The 17635-nt window shown below is 42.1% G+C and overlaps 1 protein-coding gene across 2 annotated transcripts in view; it reads right to left on the reverse strand.

Annotated features, from left to right (window-relative positions):
* Positions 1-211: 211 nt before the first annotated feature.
* The window catches only part of PRKACB (protein kinase cAMP-activated catalytic subunit beta), a 35962-nt gene continuing 18538 nt past the window's right edge, over positions 212-17635 (reverse strand). For both annotated transcript variants that reach the window (XM_009950525.2, XM_009950526.2), the window contains exons 4-10: positions 14355-14453; positions 13276-13358; positions 12621-12747; positions 9952-10047; positions 8305-8427; positions 6025-6189; positions 212-2502 (exon numbers count right to left, since the gene is read on the reverse strand). In XM_009950525.2, coding sequence (XP_009948827.2) covers positions 2377-2502; positions 6025-6189; positions 8305-8427; positions 9952-10047; positions 12621-12747; positions 13276-13358; positions 14355-14453 — 819 coding nt within the window. In that variant the 3' untranslated portion in view covers positions 212-2376. The remainder of the gene's footprint in view (positions 2503-6024; positions 6190-8304; positions 8428-9951; positions 10048-12620; positions 12748-13275; positions 13359-14354; positions 14454-17635) is intronic.

A 17635-nucleotide genomic window follows, 5' to 3' on the forward strand; every position in this document is an offset into this window, starting at 1 on the left:
CGTAATATCATGGCATTACGATGACTCTTCCACTTACGCCCACGTAGAACTTAATCTGGGTATCAGACATGTCAGAACCAACTTCCTAGACTTTTGTCTTATTGTACACGCAAGATGAATGATTACAGTAGTTTACAAAACAGAAACAGCTCTGAACCTTACTAGAATCGTAAATGTAATGATTAAAAATTAAAATCATAACAGAATCAAATTGTGATCTCCAACATTTATTAAAATCTTTTAAAGTTCATAAACGACAACAAAGTTACTGTAGAATTTATCGCATACAGCTAGCATACAGCAGCATGTCCTTGGTCTAAATGAAATACAAAAGATTTTAACATTTTCATACAAAGGATTTCTTTAAATTTATTAATGTGACGATATATCTTTGTTACATAAAATTTGCTACAGCAAAGTATCGGATACTTTTCTTGCACATATGGAAATATGGGTGGACAAAGACTGCATTCGGTGTCAGCCTCCTAACGACGTTGTGCAAAACCGCTCAACAACCTAAACACACAGAATGTTGGATGGTACGTCTCATACTCGCTTGTAAAACGTCTACAAAGGCTTTTCTTAAAGGAGTGTCATACAGATTAAAAGGAAGGAACGCCAGTGGTTTATCTGCACCGGCATTCAAACGAATACAATGGCTATGCATCAATATAGCTCATCTCTCCTTTTTTAAAAACAATTCATCCTTGTATGCATGTCAATTTATCATAAAATAGGAGTCTGAACTGTTTAGATGTGCTGTTTGAAGACAGGTCACTGAGACAGCCAGAATCAAGTGTGTACAAACAAAACTACTATGAATAAGGTTAAAAGCAACCCCCCCAAAAAAAGTGCTGAGCCACTGATAATTAACATTGAAATAAATGTGTAAAAGTGCCCAAAGCTAGCACATGGTAGCAGTATCTTTTAAGTCAGTTGGTGAGAGTATACAAAACATTAATTAAGCCCAAATACTTCTATCTGTGTGACCATACATTCTGTTTGATTGAGAGAAAGCAGGTTAGAAATGAAGACACAACGCAACTAAAATAAACCCAGCTGTTGCAGTTTTTAAACTTTGTCTCTTTTCTTCGTGAATGAAGTGCTGTAATGAAAAAGAAAATGATTGTAGCAGTACTCCATCCTCAGTTTACTAATATAGTATACCAGAATAAAAACTTGGCAATAACCTCTTAGTCTTAACAGCAAACAAAAAATAACCGTGTTCATCCAGCGATGCACCTAGAACATGATTTTGCATTTGCTAAATCAGTTGTTTTTCATAGCTAACGGCAGAGCGCGTTTTGCTTTTGGTGCCGTGATGTTTATTGTAATGGATGCCTTTTTTTAACCAAGAGAGGCTCAAAGCGAGGAATACTTTGGGAGCCCAAACATTGGCTTTTTTTTTTTGTTTTTTAAAAAAAAAAAAAAAGTGAATCGAAATGCATCATATTCTCTACAATACTGACCAAAACTTCCTTTAAGAGTTTAGGGTTCATGTCCTCAAAAAAAGCCATTTCATACCGGCCAACTGAAATGCTGGGAAGTTGACTTGGTTCAATACGGTCCCAAATCCAGACCGGGTGGTGTCACCCCCTCTCACGGGACCGTAGGCTTTCCGGGTCCAGGCTGGCTGTGGCCCTTGACCTACTGCCCAGGTGGGAAACACAAGGAAGGAGGCAGCGATGAAAACTGCAGGGATGTAGAAAACCAAGGCACGGGGTCTAGCTACTGTCCCCTACTGAAGCCATCCAATTGAGTCTACTGAATTTTGGTCAGTCTCCAGGAAGAAATGCTTTTAAGTTAATTTCGCAGACATTTATATGGCGATAAATACTACCTTCAAAAACGCTAAAAATGTTGGCTAGGTTTAGTCTGAGCTACTAAAAAATTATTATAAATCGTAGCATCAGACACAAGACAGACAAGAATTATTGGCTGGCACAGACTAGAAGCAACATTTATCTTTCACTTCAGTCTAAATCACACTAGCCGCAACACCTTCCATTTCACTCACACAAATAATACATTATTCAAAATAAAATGGAGCATTCTTGGGTAAAAAACTACTTCATTTTAAAGGGGGAAAATGAACGATACACAGAAACAAAGAACGACAGAAACCAAAGTTAAGTAGGAAAGTGGTCTATTATTCTGTGTTACTGCACAAACAGTGCTTGCTTAATTGTGCCTAGTTAGAAGGGTTGGTGCAAACCGCACACATGGAAGATGGCAATAAAGACCTCAGTCAGCTTTGTGGAATGAAGTAACTAGGTAACTGTTTTGACATATGATGGTCTCAGCTCCACCTCATCTGTTAACAGAGTGCAAAGATCCCAATGTGAGCCCTGATGTCATCTTGTCCTCTTACTCCTACTAAAAATCAGCAAATTCTTTTGCACATTTTTCTGTTAGAGACGCACGAATATCTTCTTCTTCATAGTCATCAAAGTTGCTGGTATCTCCAGGGCCTCTGCACTTTGGTATGAACGGAGCTTCTACCTGTATTTGGGGAAAAAAGAAAAAAAAAAAAAAAAAGCAAGCACACAAGATGTTATTGGCCTGATACCTTTCGGTTGAACACTGTGGTAACGAGCCCAACAACATTTCCATTACTCCTCCAATCCTCCCGAGAAACCCGGTATTACAGCTTAAAGTCACCACACAAACACAACCAGCCTCAGAAGGTGCAGGCCTAGGTGTATGAGTGCGAGTTGAAAAAGACTCATATCCCACTGGCAAACGCCCGTTAAAAGTGACTTCCACTTCCAAACCAAGTTCAGTTCCCTTCTTGCAGAAGAGACCCCGCTCCCTTCAGCCCATCAGCTGCCCCCAGCACGGCGAGGGCTGCGCCCGACAGCCGCCCGGGCGTTACCTGCAGCCAACAGCTTACGCTGTCCCGACACCGTCGGGGAGGGGGAAACCAAAGTGGAGTGTGGGGGGGTAAAAAAAACCCATGAGTTGTTGCCAACTTGCAGACACTGAAATGCTCTTGGAGGGACCTGACTGCCAAATTCTACCTTTGCTCAGCTAATATGAATTCAAATCTTAGTCCTTCTAGTCTATCACATCTCCTGAAGTTCAAAATTAAGCTTAATTACTTCCTAAAAGAACTCAAATTTTAGAATCAGCTGCACGCTGGAAGGAGGACGAGGCAGGGTTTGGGGCTGATGGGAGGCAGTGATGAAGAACGGATGGTAAGGGAGGGACCAGAGAGGATGGAAGATCAGGGGGACGGAGAGATCCTCTGCGGCAACCGGTCTAGGACAAAGCGGAGGGCGAGGCACGACCATCGGCACCGCGTTCCTCTGCCATTTGACAGGTCCCTGATTACCCACCGTTACGGTAAGCAAGATTATAGCAAAACTAGTGAGGTGACGCAACTTTCAACTTGAAATCACAAAGGAATCAGACCAGTATCTCTCTCTCTGGGACGTCCCAAGGGGTAACGTGTGCCAGAGGCAGCAGGCTGGGGAGAGAGATGAGCAGGGCGGGCACGGCTCCAGCTGAGGTGGGGATCCACCACACTGTGCAGCCAGGGAACTGCTCCGTGCCCAGGGAGACCGCCGATGGCAGCGGTGGGCGTGCGCGGACACGGGCACACTGAGGGGGCGCAGCGCAGACCAGCACAACTGAAGCTCTGCTGGCTCTGGGCGGTAACGCTCTCCACCCCCTTCTGCGTTCACAGCCGGGGCTACAGTGGTCACGCGTGTACCCTTTCGCTCCTGAAACACCACACGCGTTGAGGGGATTTATCCTGGGAGGATACGCAGCCTGTGTTCACACCTCCCCTACAGAGCCCCACGTTTACCATGACCTGAATTCTCTTTCTGTGTCTTCTCAAATTGATTTTTCATCACTCCCTTACTACAAAGCTCAGAGCAGAAGAAACACCTTATTTACTGCTGGAATTACAGAACACGTTCAAATGAGACACCGCAGACTTTTCCCCATTACCTTCACCATGGAAATCTCTAAAAAGAGATTGCAGGAGGTAACGCTGCTTTATAGTAGAAACACCTGTTTGGCCCTAAGTACCACCACAGTATCAGGCAGTATTTTAAGAAACAGCTCCACGAACACACAAAGAAAAGACGACTTGATCTTATCCGGAATATTAAGTAATTGACTGGTTCACTCATGACTGTGGCATAACAAATTATTCACATTACACTAGCTGCCAAGGAACATGATGTCTATTCAGGAAAATACACGCTGTGGTAACAGCCCCTGGGAAAAGCTGGTATAAACCCAAAGTTTATCGCTGTATTTCTGTGACTGCTTAAATGATACTGCAATCCGCGCTGTTGTTTCAGACCCTTAGTATTATAGTATTTATGCCTTATAATTAGAAGCTTCAGCATCAGTTTTCACAATCCTTTAAAACTAGTAATAGCTATTCTGACTGCACTACTAGTTCGCATTTTAAAACATTTCCTGCTTCTGTGAAAGTCATTCTCTGCACTAGCAATGCTAAGCACGGTATTAAAACATCTGATGTAATATGATGGGGCCGGGGTGTCCCCAAACAACATATCAGCAAATGAAACTCAGTGCATGTAAATCTGCCTTGTAAACAGGCATTAAGAAAGCAAAGAACAGATAATTACAACTCTGCAACGGGGAATCTTTTCTTAAAAACATCTACACTTAATACAGAGAATGCAGGATGTGTTAATTGTACCCTGTCTTCTCGTAATTAATACATTAGTGAATACTACAACAACCGTACTGTCAGCTTGTGTAGCCAAACAACCAGTTTCTTTTTATAAACTATTGTTAGTATTTAGGTTTGGCCTTTAAAATACCGCTGCCACAGCAGCAAGTCCATGCCTCTAGTCAAGGCTGTTAGCGTTTCAACAATGTAAACCAGTTCCTTCAAATGTTATCGCCTAACTCTCACCATTTTACCAACATCTAGGAGCAAAACTATTTCTCCATCTGAGCCTTCTGGGACAAGACCAGTGAAGTTATTTTTAGTCTTTTATGGTTGTCTATTGAAAAAAAACCCAAGAACTCAGAGGGTGCATTTAAGAGAATAATTTCTTAGCAATCTGTCTCTAGTAACTCACTAATCTACAGACACTTTGCCTTTCCCTTCAAGGGGAGAGGGAGCTTTGGAGCTACTGGAAGACAGACCTAGACTGAATTGTCACCATCCTGATCCCACTCCCCAGGTTCCTCTCCCAGCCCTGCTTCATCCACCCCGGCAGCCACTGGTGTGCCCCCCTCTAACTGACAGGTTAATGGCTGCTCACACTCTGAAAATACTCCCCGTTGCCTCTGTCGCTTTCTTGCTCACGCAGGTCTGAGGCTCACAGCACAGACTGGGCACAGACTTCCTCAAAACCCTGCCATGTTGGTCAGGCAGGTCTAGAAAACAATTCTAAAAATGCCAGGAAAAAAAAGCGTTCAGCAGGGCTGTTCCCACTGCCACTGCTCATGGAAGTGCCGTCGGTTCAAGCGCGGTGTCAGAAGACAAACCCCCTCAGCAGACCCTGAGGATGGAGCAGACACCCTCTACGTCTGGTCCTGTCCCAGGCACAGATGAAGCAAGAGCAGGGAGGAAGCATACTTTGTTGGCAGGAAAAGAAAAGCTCCAGCTTTGGCTAGAGCCTCTCCACCCTGGAGCGCAGCCGGACTGCTAAGAACTGGCTGGGAAGGAAACCAGATTCCTCTCTGCTGTGGAGGAGCACTTAGAGATGCCCCTACAGCAGGGGTTAAATAAAAAGCGAGAGAGGCAGGAGACGGCTCGCCCCGAGATACTCCAGAAATAGACTGAAGCACAACTGGTGTTGAGAGGATGTGGATGTACCCAGAGGACCAGGATAAATACCAACGAGGAACAAACATAACTCAATCAATATTTACTCTCCAGCGTCTTAAAGATTAAACTGCTTCCACCTTTTCTCAGTTTAATTAAAAAGTGACAGATTTAGGAAAGCACAAAAATAAACAAAAATATTAGAAATTTTACTTCAACCCTTGAAGACCTGCAATAGTTTTGATCAGGAAGGGTCTTACCTTTCTCTGATAAATGGCAATCCAATCTGTAGTGGCGAACCACTTGTGATTCTTTATGTCATTTACACCATTCTTGAGATTTCCGTATCGTTTGGTCAAATCTACCTGGAGTAAATTTCTTAGGAGATCCTTTAGGTCTGAACTGAAGTGCGATGGGAACCTTACCTAAAATTATACACCACAGTATTAAAAAACAACACACAAATGTGATTCTTCCCCCTGTGAAGTAAAGTAGCGCTCACACAAAAGGAAACATTGGGGCCGTTTTCTGTTCTTCCTCTGAAACCAAATCAAGTAGCAATGTGTGAGAAGAGAGAGGATTATTGCTGCACATCTATTTCTGTTTCACAGAGCCTTTATCAAGAGCATCGCCATGTCCTTCTACCAGTTTTTGCACTAGAAAGATCTAATTGAGTTGGGGAAAAATATTAATTGAATATAATAATGATATAAAAGCTAAGTTTAACTTGGCGTCTCACCAACACAACATCATCTCAAGGCATTCTCAACTATTTTTCTAGGAACAAATTTTTAGATTATATTATATGCACACACAGAGAGGAGATACAGTGCAGCACAGCACATATACAGCTTATACATATATCGATACGCTCTGAAATAACCAAACATTCAGCACTGAGATATGAAAATTCAATCTGGAACTTTACACTGTTCTGTAATTCGTCTCTGATAACTAAATACACCAACATCCAAAGTCTTACATAAATAACTCAGCACTGCTTGAATATAGCACACGAGTGACTTGCCAATACAATTCATTCAAACCTGGCTGGGAAATACTTGATGACGATTCAGGGGACGTAATTACACAGGGTTTTACTAGCAAAAGATCTACTGCCACCACCTGAGATGGAGGAGAGAAGAAGGGAAAAGAAGAGGCAGAAACGTGTACTGTCATGCCCATAGTCTCCCCATATTCAGCTGGTCAGCTGTGATGTAAATATAAAACGTGGAATTATTTAACATAGAAACATGTTATGAAATCAAGAGGGCTGATAATCAAGGACACTGCTTCAGTTTACTGTCAATATGGATCTACGGTAGTACCCGAGAAAGTCACCAGTTTTAATAAGTAATACCCAGGCAGCTGAGAAGTAAGGAAATATTAACTCCATTTCTCAAGCAGAGAACTAAGTGCATGAGGTAGAGTAAACGAAAAACTTCAGGATATAAAGGACACATACTGCCAGCTGAGAACTGAGTGTTAGGTTTTCCAGAGTCCAACTCCAGTGCTGTTTCTGCAACCACCCATCCACGGACTCAGTAAAAGGGCAGATGATCACAGCACAAGTGTCGAGCAAACTAGACACGACTGCAAAAAACACCCAAGTTTTTCCAGTTTAGAAGAGAAACGTTTCTTTAAAAATGTATCTTTGTAAATGAGCTCCCATACACTCATGGAGGCAGCTGAAGGGTCACGTATTACAGCCTTTCAAAGAGCAACCAGCTTCTGGATCTACAGAAGGTCCTAGACAGGAACCGATCTCGCTGCGGTGCGCCACAGGGCCTCCTGAGGCACCTCCCGTGACCACAATCACAGAAGGACGCAGGATGGGGCACAGCTACGTGGGGACAAGGAAGAGAAGAGCCGTAACGAACCGAGTGAGCACAAACACACACGGAGAGACAACACGGGCTGGCAGGAGAGACCCCAGAACGCTGACGGCTGTGTGCCATCTGCGTACACGAAGAGGCAGTCATGAAAAATCCAAGGGAAAAGTTGGAGACGCTCGTAAAAAATTTTATCTAACAACGAAAGCCAAACAGATCATGAGACATGTCTTGAACTACAGGACTGCACAAGTAAAGAACCCTGCTGTGAATTATGGAAGCTCTGTAGAGCTTCTCAAAAGCTGCAAGAGAACAGCCAGGCAAATTAAGCATGCAGCTAAGTAGTTGTTAACAGTCGTTGGATCACTTTTGTCCAAGCATAAATACATACATATATATATATATAAACCCCCCTATAAATATATATTATATCCATGTATTTATGGATATAATACCACAATGCCTGTAAACTCAATAACCTGCATTTTAAATCTGAAGACAGGGAACAGATCTTTAGAACTTTGATTTTTAGTATTACTGTAACAATGCCCGTACTCAGGACGCACATTACAAGCTTTTCCCGCATTCTTTCCAAACTGCTCACTGTCTAGTAGCCAGTAAATTCTCCATCCGCTCCCCACAAAAAAACCCAGGTTCTGCAAAGACAAACAACTGCATTTTGCAAAAAGACACAGAGCCTTCGCTCACCTTGCCAGACACAATCTTCTCATAAATTTGAATGGGCTGATCTGCAAAGAACGGGGGATATCCAGCTGCCATTTCATAGATTAACACTCCTAACGCCCACCAATCCACTGCCTTGTTGTAACCCTGGATAAAATGAGAAATACCACCGTCAGTGCCATTTCTAACGCAGCGTAAGATTTCCAACATGCATCTCTGGAACGCAGAGAGAGCACATGCATTAGCACTTGCTTAATACAGAACTTACAACCTGGTTCAAACCCAGCTGAAGCTCCCCGATTCCAACAGCAATATATTATATATACTTAAATATTCTTAAAACCTAACAGTGATGACAGTGAAATGGGGATGAAAGCGGAACATTTTGCACAGGTTCCTGTGCCGAGTTTCAGGGATGTCTTTACACTGATGTGATAAGACTCCCTAAGTAGCAGAAATGGGCACAATTTATTTATTTAAAATCAAAATAACCTTATTATAGAATGACTGAACTTCTTTCAAAGCTTAGGGAAATTTCATTAATTATAACAATACTTCCCATATTGCATACCATTATCTTTTTGCTTGATTACCTGCACTTCAGAATATTCATTTTCATATTTAGCAAACTAGCTACAAGAGCTTAGAAGTTTAGTTAATTGGCTGTTAGAGTCTCATTTATGATCTGATCTTTAAAGCCTGAACATAAAATCATTAGTAAATTCTATTTAATATTAAAAAAATATTTAATATTAACATTAAAAAAGACAGAAAACCCCACCAATCCCATCAATTTTCTGCGTGTTCTCTGCGACCTTCCACAAAGCTCAGGGCTAAGACAGTCCTTCCTGAAAAATCGACTACATTTGTAGTAGACACTTTGCAGTTTCTTCTGCTGCTTTAGCTGCACAGGGGCAAAACCCCCCTGCAAACAGTGAACATCTCCCCACATAAAAGTATTTTCAGTTTACTTTGAAAGGCCTGCAAAGGGTATGTAACTAGACCACATATTAAATGCATAATTTAACATTATGGTTGTTTATACCCTAAGCAGTTCCATAAACCACAAGGGTATTTTTCCTTTGCAAACCATGAAGGGCTACAGTGGAACAGCTATATGGTAACTAGTATTTCTTCTACATTCGAACCTTAGCACAAGTCCTAGACACACACTGATAAACACAGAGCTTGGACTGCACGTACTTTCTGTCTAAAACCAGTGTTTTGTCATGTTTGAGTTCATGTAAAGTGCCTTAAACGGGAACCACTCGTTATTTAATGACTACTGACTCATCTTGTTACCTCTGGAGCTCCTGTTCTAGCCTGTGAACACCTCAGAATGCAATCACTCAGATCCGCTGTTCTGAAAGGATGCTGGTTAAACCACCTAATTACAGAGCCTTTAAATCTCTTTTCCCCTGCAAGTTACCTAAGCAAGCATATGCAGAAAGGTCTGTACCGTTACGTGAAAACCCCTGCTCTGGAGTAAGTTTTAGTGCACTAAAAAAATACTTCCAATGCAACGACTGCATTTTGTGTAATTCACAAAGAGCTGACTTGTCAAGATTTCATTTTTGCAAGTATCAGCAATTGTTTATCCCTCAGAGTTTAATAACTGGGTGATAAGTTCTAACTGCACCAAAGGCACGGCTGAGTAACGAGACAAAGTACCTTGCTGAGAATTATTTCTGGTGCCAGGTATTCTGGAGTCCCACATAACGTCCAAGTTCTTCCTTTTACTCTTTTTGCAAAGCCGAAGTCCGTGACCTGACACCAGAAGAAATAAACTGACCGTAAGTGCATTTCTACAAAGACATTTAAAGTACTCTTGAAATACTTTGGAAAGCTGTTTCATACAGAAGAAAAAATTGTTTCTTACATCACACAGTATCACATAGGCAGATGTACCTTCAGTAGCCAGTCCCTCTGACACTTTGAATTCAGATAGGAGGTTTGTTGTGATTAAGAACACAAAATACGTCTTTTCCCCCTGACACAAGCTTTTATTTACAATTTAAAAAAACAGTGGGAACTGTGGCTCACTAATCTTCCACATGTACTGCAACGACATTAATCATTTTTCTTATGCTTTTCACATCAGGCTGTTTACACTGCTGAAAGTTTAAAGAATGTGAATATGAACAAGATATTTATCTTTCCCTTTAGTTAACAAATAAATGAATCACAAAAAGGGTCAAGATATCCGCCAGTCTTGTAAATTTAGAGTTTTATTGCACAAGCGTATAAAGGTTATATGTAAAATTAGTGTGGGAACAAGGCAACACAAAAGAGGTCTTCCAGTAACTTCTGAATATCTCTGAAAGCATCACCAGAGTCAAGCTTGTTGTAAGGGGGGGTCCTTATAGCAGCCTCCCCATACCTGGAAGAGGCCTATAAAGCAGCAGGGGAAGAGCTGTTCACCTGGGTTTGAGCGATAGGACGAGGGGTAATGGTTTTAAGCTAGAAAAGGGTAGATTTAGGTCGGACGTTAGAAAAAAGTCCTTTAACAGGAGGGTGGTGGATCCCTGGAACAGGCTGCCCAGAGAGGCAGTGGAAGCCCCATCCCTGGAGACATTCAGGGCCAGGCCTGATGGGGCTCTGAGCCACCTGACCTGGTTAGAGGTGTCCCTGCTCGTGGTAGGGGGGTTGGACTAGGTGGCCTTTAGAGGTCCCTTCCAGCCCCAGGCACGCCGAGGTTCTCTGATTGTAAGGACTGGGCAGGGCGGGGAACACAGCAGTTAACTGTATTCACAAATGGCAAGTTCTTGGCCATTACAAGGTCTTCCTTCCACTCGCCACGTTTCCTGCAGGAAGTTTTCAGAACTCTGTATGCGACATCATCCTCTCTGTGATTTTTCCTGGACCGTATTGTAGAATACATACGGAAGCCAGGGAGTTACATGTGAAATTCTGGGATCATTCTCAAGCTATCAATTCTACGCTTATTTGGGGATCCATTTCTTTTGCTTCCTCCTTCTTGGTATCATTTTCAACCTATTCCCTGAGAAAACACACCGTGCCACAATGATCATCATTGCTAATTACATAATAACCTGTGCTGGTATTTCTGATATACCAGTGTCACAACTAAACAAGCCAAACTCCAAACTGTCAAGGCAGCTTTTGCTTCATTTTTGGTAGGAACAACAGCAATCACAGCTGGAACGGAAAGGGTGATGTGCTGACTAGACAGACCTGCTTCAGTCAGCAAAGAATCGTTTCTGTGTTTGTCAATGCACATCAGCCTACGCAAGAAGAATACACTGGGCAAGCGGTAATGACTTGAAAATTCAAGAAGAAAACGGAGTTTCTAAACAAAATTCAGTTGGAGCTGCGGTATGAACATATGAATGCAAACTCCTCTCTCTGTTCAGAAGGAGGAGCAAACCAACCCCACGTGGAAGAGCGGCTGCTGGGCCCCTTATCATCCGCAGTTTGCCCACCGCCACAGAAACAGGCTGTGGCACGTACGGAGCTGCCAATGCTGGCGTAAGCCGTTAATGGTGCTCCCCAACCACACCAATAAACTTGGATTTCTCTTCTCCCTACAGTGTTATTTTACTCTCCATGCAATATTATTTCACAGTTATCAACAACGCAAGATATGAATCCTTTCCACTGCCCCCAAACATTTTTAACATGTATTTTCCTGTCACATTCTGCTATGGCGAAAGGTGACACGATAAGGAAAGAAGTCCCAGGACTGCACAGCATCGCAGAGCGCTCGCTGCCGTACGCCGCCTTCCCATTTGCCATTTGGATCAAAAACCTAAGAGCTAAAAGGAAGACGAGGAGGTGCCACGAGAGGCTGCTGTAAAACCGAGACGTCATTTGGAGTGCCATGATTTTGATCTGCTCTCAACTCAGCTCTTACTCCAGATGTGCCAAGAAGGTTAGGACTCTCCCAGGGCGGGATTCATCTGACTGAAATTAAGTACAGTAGTGTCGGTGTTGACATCTAAGCTCGTTATCCTCAACTACTTCTACAGACAATGAAGAGAACCAGACGTTTTCGGGCACTTTTTGCCTCGTTCTAGGGCAGATGTATAAAATAGGTCAGATGAGCAGAGCCACGTCATCACCCACTTCTCACCACAGACCCCAAGGGAAACCCTGACAACTGCAGGCAGCTCCATTGCACATACTGAATTTCAGTCAGAGGAAGCACAACCCAGTGGTTTTAACCATTACGAAGCAGCAGGGCATTTTAACGCTCCTCAAACACACGCTAATGTGCCAACCAGCTGCAGAGCATCTATTCTGAAGACATTTCCCAGAACTATTTAACCCTACACTGTAAGACAAGACTCCAGCCCCTAAATATATGAAGAATATCATACCTGGATGTATCCTTGCTGATCAATTAAAAGATTTTCAGGCTTTAGATCTCTGTAGATGAGGTCTAATGAATGGAGGTACTCAAATGTTAGCACTATCTGAGCTGCATAAAACCGTGCATGTGGTTCACTGCGAAGAATTAAAAGAATATTAAGTACCCCAATGCTATGCTAAGATACTGAAACAGCCATGTAACTGACAGGGATAGACAAGTTAAGTATCTTTTAACTGGTTCTTTTACTGTGTAACAAGACAAAAAAGCAAACAACAAATATTTTAGATACATTCCCTAAATTTAATTTAAGTCTTGCAGCTAACACACACACGCAGATCAAGATGAAAGTATCCCACAATACAGAGCTTAGACTTTACATTTCACTTGTAGAAACGACCATCAACTTCCGTGACAATATGCACAGGAATCCCACAATTTCACCATGCACGCTTCATGAATGCCTGCATTAGCTAACTGAAAAATCAGAAGTAGTTACAAGTTTTTCATTCCCTGACTACTTTACGTCCACTGAAAGAGGGGTAAGTTAAATGCACTGACCCCATCAGAATTTTTTTCTTCAATACTAACACACTCTACAAAACCTATTTCCCAAATTAGCAACATAAGCCTTTTTGAAGGAATAATGTCTTTAATACTCTTACCTGAACCTTCCGATTCTTCTTAGATGTGAAAACATTTCACCACCAGGAACATACTCCATTACCATGTATAAATTAGAATTGTCCTAAGAAAGCAAATAAACACAAAATACACAGTAGGCATGCTACAGTCTCTATAATTCCTACACACAGTGTATTTGGTTGAAGAATGAAAATAAACTATGGTAGTGACCCGATGACCGTAACAAATACAAAGCAACACTAGCAGAAGTTCTCAAGAAAGTGCCGACAGACGCGACAAAAGGCACATCGTGTATCTCAAGAAACCTGTTTTGCATCAAGACAACTAGGGAGTTCCTGACACCGAACGGTGTGTAAGTGACCTGAAGGACGAGAGGACAAGACGCCCACTGCACCACGAGACCTTGCACTCTTAAAAGGTCAGGATTGACAGCCTGAGGTGTTCTCCTCGTCTCCCACAGCCCCAGCCCCAAACCTCAAAGCCGTAAAGATTATGGTAGAGTATGTTTGTTCATTTTACACGGTATTAAAAAAAAAAAAGGAGGAAATATATAGAGGGCAGATACCACTTTATCAATTAGGAAAATACTCAATTTCTTTTCAGACTGACTAGCACATCCTGTCAGGAAAGCAGAAGCTAACCTTAAAGTTCTTTCCATCATGGCCGAGACTGTCATTAAGACCTGCTGCAGGTATAAATCTCAAGCAAAAAAATCTGCACCACAATTACAAGTTTTCCATTCCATATATTGGTACAGAAATACATCCCTTGGGCTCTCTCAAAGACAGAACAAGCCCCCTGCTGTACAAAAGCCAGTGTACAAAAGCCAGTTTCCCTCCAAAACAAGGGCAATCTCTTAAGAGTGTACTTCCATTTAACTTTTATTTGGACATAACCTTGCAATCACCACCTGCTGAAATCGGGTGTAAGGCTGCACACAAGTGCAGGAACTCCTGCTCAAGGCCTGGCAAGAGTGCCAAGTGAAGCACCTTTGAAAACAAAAATACCTAAACTATCGTACAGTAAAAGTGAAAAGGTTTCGTCTCTTAAAGTGTGAGCACACACTTCCCCAAACCCCAAACCCCACCAACATGATTACCTTAAAAGAATACTCCAGTTTTACGAGGAAAGGAAAGTTCACCGCTTGTAATATTCTCTTCTCATTCAGTGTGTGTTCTATTTGCTTCAGTTTGACGACCTAGGAGCGAAAAAGCAATCTTCAGTTGACACATGATATTTCAGTTGTTGAAATGTTTCTCAGTGTAAAACAATTAGTTGAGAGCAATCTTAATGATAATGAAAAAACTTATGGATTACTAGTGCAATAACAGTGCTAAGAAAGGAGTAAAAAGTCTAACATTTTAAAGAGTAATACTCATGCAATATGACTTGCAGGTATCTCTAGAAATAGTGTTTCTTCGTACCTGTGGAGTACGGGAATCAGTAAGGAAAACATCTCTCTACATTTTTCTTAAGAATTGCTTGTATTTGTAATGGTGACACTTGTGCAGCAAGTTGACAGTTCAATAAAACCCATTTGATCTTTGGACCCTTCGCTCAGAAAGGCAGAAAATTGCCTTTTAATTATGAATTTTGTTATGTGTGAACAGGAGTAAACTGACTTCTTTTATATCACGTGAGTGAGGAGAAGACTAAGGAGAAAACAAATTCAAAATCTCCATTCTTACCAACAATAGCTCCTTCTGCCAGACCTTTCAAGGGCTTCTGCTTTTCTGTTTAGCAAACCGCTTCGCAAAAGTATCACAATAATGATGAATGCTACCTTCTTGGAGGCGTCATCACGTTAAGCTGCTAACAAGGCAGCAAGTGGCAGATTTCTGATCATTGCTCTCTCTCAGTAATTAACAATTGGTTTCCTTGGGTTAAACCCCAACATTGCATAATCGATTCTTTCCATTTTACTGAACGCCTATGGCACAATGTCTCTGCATCTCATTTTGAGAACGGCACGATTTCCAAGTAAAGTTGCTTCTTTTTGTTTCACCCCCATATAAACTGCACGAGATTGATTACAGCAAGTCTGGTTTTAGAGGTTCGGAAATGAGATCTAACTGCCATCAATAACAGATCAGCGAGATACTCCAACCCTCACTGAAATGGTGTTTAACTTTGAGATGCAAAAGTATAAAAAAACCCACTACTGTTTTTAAATAAATGTCATACAGAAGAAATAGTGAGTGAAAAATACTAAATCTCCCTTGAATCACAGATCTTTAGGGACCAAATAGAAGTTTTGCTCCGACCAGCTCGTTTGGGGGAAGCGCCCCATTCACCCCTCAAAAGCTACGGGTCTGGAACTATCTCGGCCCTCCAGGCAAGCCAGCGAAGGCTGTCGTTTGACACTGCGAAGCGTTCAGTGGCAGCTCTGGACAGGACTTCACCACCATTCCTGCATCTTCTGCTGGGCAGATACTGGAGGGCGATGGCAGCAACACCACGGGCTGAAGCTGCTGCTTGACACTTCCAAACACCCACTAGGAGCCTCAGGTAACGCGGCCATGCCCCCATTTACGCTCCGGCTCAGGGCATGTCCTGCAGAATATGGCATCTGGCAATGGCTGATTCTCCACCAGCTTGGTTGTGCCTGAGCTTTTATTAACAATATTTTCTTTCCAAAACCAAACTTTCGTATGAAACTACCCAGGCACTGGTGTGTTACAGCCTCCCTACACCAAGACAGGCAAACAAAGGCGTAACATCCCCCTACATAAAACTACTGGATGCATCAACATCTATTAGTCTTATTTTTTTGGGGTATCCTGATGACCCAAGCATAAGACTGGATGCCAAAGGGACACACAAGATACTTTCTCCTGTTTTCAGTAAAATGGAAATGAAAAATTACAGGCAGCCTGCACGCTGTCTCATTTCAGACAATAGGCATGATTTCTGTAAAATGCAGAGTGACAGGAATGTGTTCTCCCTAAACCTTCTCCTATTTTTTGATCAATTAATAGAAGTTACTAATAGAACACTAATGTATTTCTAATAGAATCCATTAATTTATAATTATATATGCTAACCAAGTTGAGCTGAAAAAGCATCTGTATCAAAAAAGAATACTCCAAGACTTCCGATTATGGACAAAACTAATTTACTCATAGAAGCCTGATGTCCAGATGCAAACATCTTTAATCCTGTGAACCTTTTACTGCAAGTCCACTGCAATTGTCAAAAATGTGAATTTTTGCCTTTACCAGATAATTTTATAGCTACAGTGATCCTATTTGTTTTAGACGGAGAGGTAGCAATGAGTCTGATTAACTTTTTTAATTCTCAGACTATTTTTGTCAGTCGTTCATGAAAAAGGGTTCAAAGAAAAACCAGTTGAAAGTCTGGAATCGGGCGATGGGCTCTCCACGCAGCAGCGGGATGCTCATCACGCCTCCTCTTCCAGCCACGCTCCCCCAGGATGCCATCAGCCATACTGAGGTAACGGTGAGGTAAGTTTCCACACGGGTGGAAATGGTCTGGGTTGTCTTTCAGGTGTACTGTGTTGGAATGTCTTTTTATTTTATTTTATTTTTTAATAAAAGTTAAAAGCCATTGTTGTAGGAGAATGCTGAAGTTGGAAAAAAATGGAGCTTTTTCCCAAGTAAAAATACAACGCCAGAACCGACTCTAAAAGGCAAGTTTAGCTTCTTCCAGCCTGACCACGCCAAAGCAGTCTTCAATTAAATGACACATTATTCAAGGGCCAGGACCAGCACACTGGAACTGCAGCTCAGGGAAACCAGTTTGACATGTCACCGCCCCAGTTCCGTTACATGAAATTACTCAGGACTGTGATAACGCTGAAGTGCAGGAGTCCACCTCGACTGCCATTTTTTCAGCTGCTGACTATCAAGTTCTCTTTGCCGGATTAATATTTTCTTAATAAGATTCCTGTTCTACAGCAGCAAAGTTACGCACAGCGCCTCACACAGGAGAGAGCTGTTACATTCAGGACCTTAGAACCTACTAATCTAAGCAACGTTCTTCTGAAAGAACTTGCCAAAAGCACTACAAACTCCCTTTAATTTGGTAAGTTCCTTTAACATACCTCTTGGCATTCTGGAATTCTATTTTATTTAAAACTTAAGCTTTATCAAATGACATTGCTTGCTTAATCTAAGAATAAGAAGCTGTTAAAAAATTCAGGCTGGAGCAGCAATACAGACCAGACTGCAGCACTGATGTTTTCAACACAGAAAGCATCTATTGCGTGACAGCTGGTCTGAGAGAGACACCGCTGTTCTGTCTGGGCAGAGACTAGAGATGCCATGGGATTATTACGTAGTTACGCATAAAAAAAGTCACACCTCACGGGATCAAGAACGGAAAAGACATTATTTGTGCAAACAATTCGTTAAATTATGG

This window comes from Leptosomus discolor, chromosome 3 (genome assembly GCF_034619465.1).
Source record: "Leptosomus discolor isolate bLepDis1 chromosome 3, bLepDis1.hap2, whole genome shotgun sequence".
NCBI classification, from domain to species: Eukaryota; Metazoa; Chordata; class Aves; order Leptosomiformes; family Leptosomidae; genus Leptosomus; species Leptosomus discolor.